This window comes from Pyrus communis, chromosome 4 (assembly GCF_041283825.1).
Source record: "Pyrus communis isolate YQ-2024b chromosome 4, ASM4128382v1, whole genome shotgun sequence".
In the NCBI taxonomy this organism is placed as follows: Eukaryota; Viridiplantae; Streptophyta; class Magnoliopsida; order Rosales; family Rosaceae; genus Pyrus; species Pyrus communis.
The window spans coordinates 1,555,562-1,559,230 of record NC_142568.1 but is presented as its reverse complement, the minus strand read 5'-3'; the positions used below and the strand labels follow the sequence as shown (position 1 = coordinate 1,559,230).

At 37.1% G+C, this 3,669-nt stretch overlaps 1 protein-coding gene across 1 annotated transcript; it reads right to left on the bottom strand.

Moving 5' to 3' along the window:
* Positions 1-1,196: 1,196 nt before the first annotated feature.
* Positions 1,197-2,390, bottom strand: LOC137723185 (putative F-box protein At1g32420). The gene has a single exon (XM_068462356.2). It carries the CDS (start codon positions 2,388-2,390, stop codon positions 1,197-1,199), a length of 1,194 nt encoding a protein of 397 aa, XP_068318457.2.
* Positions 2,391-3,669: the final 1,279 nt, after the last annotated feature.

Below are 3,669 nucleotides of genomic sequence, written 5' to 3'. Positions count from 1 at the left end.
AAACCTAAGGCATCCAAATTCACCGTAGCCAATCCTACTTAATTCCCTTAATATGTTATGCTCAAGTAATTTCCCAATATTGACGATTGATTTTCCCTAAATGATTCAACGGCCATGGTATCTGGTTGCATCAAAAGTATCATTCCATGTTAACCCTCTATGGCATCTAGATGGATTTAAACGAGTAAGAACCCATTAAGCTCTATGGAAATTGTTGGAAAGTCACACAAACACTAATTGCATGGCATCTACAAATAGGTGTTTATGGTATCAATTGCAAGAAGCTAAACCCGAGTTAAGTATGGCATCTACTGTAACTTGCATCAAATCAACCTAATTTAAACCTAGATGGTGATCAAGCATCTAAATAAAAATCAAGCTCATTACGATTAGCAAAAGATACTCAATAAAGATGAAAATTTTTGATAATAACAATGCCACAAGACAATTAAGTATTCATGATTAGGCTACATCGTAGCCCTGGCAAAGAAAAAAACTACAAACTTCTCTTCCTCTTCCCTTCTTTGCCGCAGCCCCCCCTAAAGTGTGATATGTTTTTGGTGGCTTTCTTCGTGAATGAATGAATAAGGAGAAGTAATCTCCATATTATAACTCACGGCAAAGGGGCAACATAAAGCCTAATTAAAAGCCTAGCTCTTATTGGACTTTAAGTCCTAATTAAAGAAAAAGAAATTAAACTGAAATCATAAAAACAATTATGTCCATCCCAAAAGCCATTGAATAGCTTCCCATGTCCATTTGATTTCCACAACCGTTGTAATCTCATCTTCTTATTGTAATGCATATGTATTGGTGCAATTAATTATCCTTGTGCTCCATTGGAATTACTCTAGACACCCGAAATCTCGATTTTTCACTTCTTTTTCGCATAATTCTAGTATTGAATGTCTATAAATTAAAACAATATAAATGAGTGCATTTAACCCATTCATATATAGAAAATGCAAAGGAAATATATGATAAAAATATATGAAAATATGCACCCATCATATATTCTTCAATTTATCCGATTCGACTGTAAAAAATTAAGAGTGTGTATGAAAAGTCAAAATAGATATGTGGATAACACTACCCCCTTATGCAAATCAAGCACCCAATCACCTCAGTATCTTACAAAATATAATACCAATACTATGTAAGCTTGACTAGCTAGCTATGACATATAGTTTCGAGCTCTAACCTCTGATAACATCTTTAAGTGAAACAAAGCTTGGAACGTGGACAAGTGCGTCACTATTCCATGATATCCCATCGATATGAATCCACGCAAAGCCCCCTGTATTAGGAAAATAAACTCGCAAATGTCCGTCCCTACCTAATATCAATACTTTTCCTTCCTCGGTAAAGTTTACGGATTTGAAATAATATGAACGACAGGAACCCCAGTTCTTGCAAATTTCAAGCTCTTGGGTCCAAGACTCCTCAACGCCATACTCCTTCATCACCCAAACGGTTATATTAGTAAGCGAATGAACTGTCAAAGAGATGCAACTTTTCATGACTCCAAGCTTATAATTAGGCATATTGTCCATATCAAACTGAAAAGGGGGTAGTGGAAATTGCTGGAAATGCTCAGTTTCAACATCAAAAGCAAAGATCCCGAGAGAATCCTTACGCCGGCCTAACCAATGAATAAATCCATTATGATAAGTACCATATGATAATGCGAAAATCTCAAAACCTTCGATGATTCTCCAAGTAGTACAACCAACGGTGAGAACCCTCGCCCCCGGTTCCTTGGACTCATTGTTTGGCTTATTAATCAGAACAACTTTGTAGACATCACTGATGGGACTAAACCCAAAGCCAGAATAACAATTTGTAAAACGGATTTTCGAAGGTTTTGGAATTGCTAAAGACTCAGCGGTAATGGGATTGGATATGTAAAGACTCACCGATCCCATCAACCTGTCTTCGCATAGAAGCAAACCGTTGTATGAACTCACAATATGTATATCTCCTGTTCGGAAAATTGGGTCTCTACAAAGCTTCAGTGCCACATGGTTTCCGTTCCACTTGTGCTTCAGGCCGACCAAGAAGTGGGTGTGTTTAATCTGCCATCCCATTGGGCACTGTATTTGGGGGTTCCCTTGGACCAAAAGGCAAGTATGAGTTCGTGAAAATAGACCCCTCATGAATTCAATATCTGAGAGGAAACGATGCCAATCCTTGCACACACATTGGCACTGGATGAGCGTTTTAGTTGGGATTTTGCAGAAGATCTCCACTATAATGTGGTCTGGTAATTGCAGAATATAGGCTTTCTTATCATGCTTTTCTTCTTCTTTTTCTTCTTCTTCTTCTTCTTGTTTTGCCTGTTCATGAATGGACTTTGGGGGGTGGCTTAAGCACACTTCGGATTTTTTCATTGATGTGCTGCAGTTCTCTAGGTTTTGCACTACCGTACTTTCTAGATTACGTCCACTTCCCTCAGAATATATATGATTCAGAACTAGGGTTTGAGACTTGATGTGTCCCGTTGGGCTGGCCCATTTCAGCTATTTTCAGGCATATTTAAAAAATGTAATATTAATTTGTACTTCAAAAATCTATATTGTTGTAAGGCCAAATATTTTCGTAGTCCTTGTGGTGGTAGTGCACTTTTAATGTAACTCTAGTGGTGAAAATGTTGTTATGCAAACTAATATAGCCATCCTACTCTTCCATTAAAAGGGCAAACATGAATCACACGTAAAAAGATTATATTTGTCCGTTCAAACTAAAAATTTTGGTGACGCTTCTTTGCTGACTATAGGAGGTTATAATTGTATAAAATTAGGATTCGACGGAAAAGGCTCAAACTGTACAACGTCGGTGCTTTGAAATTGAACATCTTATCAGCCAGATCAGTAAGAGTTTCAAATATATTTAATGAACTGCACCCTATGTGATACGAATGACGTTGCAGATGCCCCTTTCGTTACAACATGTTTTTCAATTTCTTTTTCGTATATAGTGTCAAGATTCCTCGAGGATTATATATTTAAATGAAAAATGGCACATTGTTCATTTGTAATTTGCAAGGTTTTAATTTTTCACTGAAAAAGGTGTATGCCTATAATACCCATTCCAATGACTGAAAACATAAATCTGAAAATATGAAGTGAACTCTTAAGTCATCTTACGATAAATGTTTAGGTTTCTTAATTTGGTTGAAACTTGAAATGACGAATATAACCTCCTCACGTGAGATTAACGTGTGCGTTTTTAACGGAAGATTACCGGAAGTTAGGGTTTCAATTGCTAATGAGGATGACCACAAGGATTTGCTTAACAAGTTTTTCGCCACGAGAGGGACATCAAAGGTGCACTGCCACCACAGGACCACGAATAAAATTTGGCCTCCTTAAGTAGATAGAACAATGGTCTACTTAGGTCAATAGAACAAATGTACGGTTTAGTTTCAATCCATCTATGTATGACTTATATCTCTTAGATGTGAGGTCTGCAAGAAGCTTTGTGCCGCAGCCTTTCGTACATACAGAGAAATATATGCAAAGGTTTGTTCTTCATCCCTTTTATTCCTCTTTCAACTTATTTCCAAATCTAGGAAGTAAGAAACATCATCAAACACTAAATCCCAACACATCTTCTATAAGAAGGCAACTGGGTGTCCGTGAAAGCACGTCTATGGTTGTTAGGACCTCA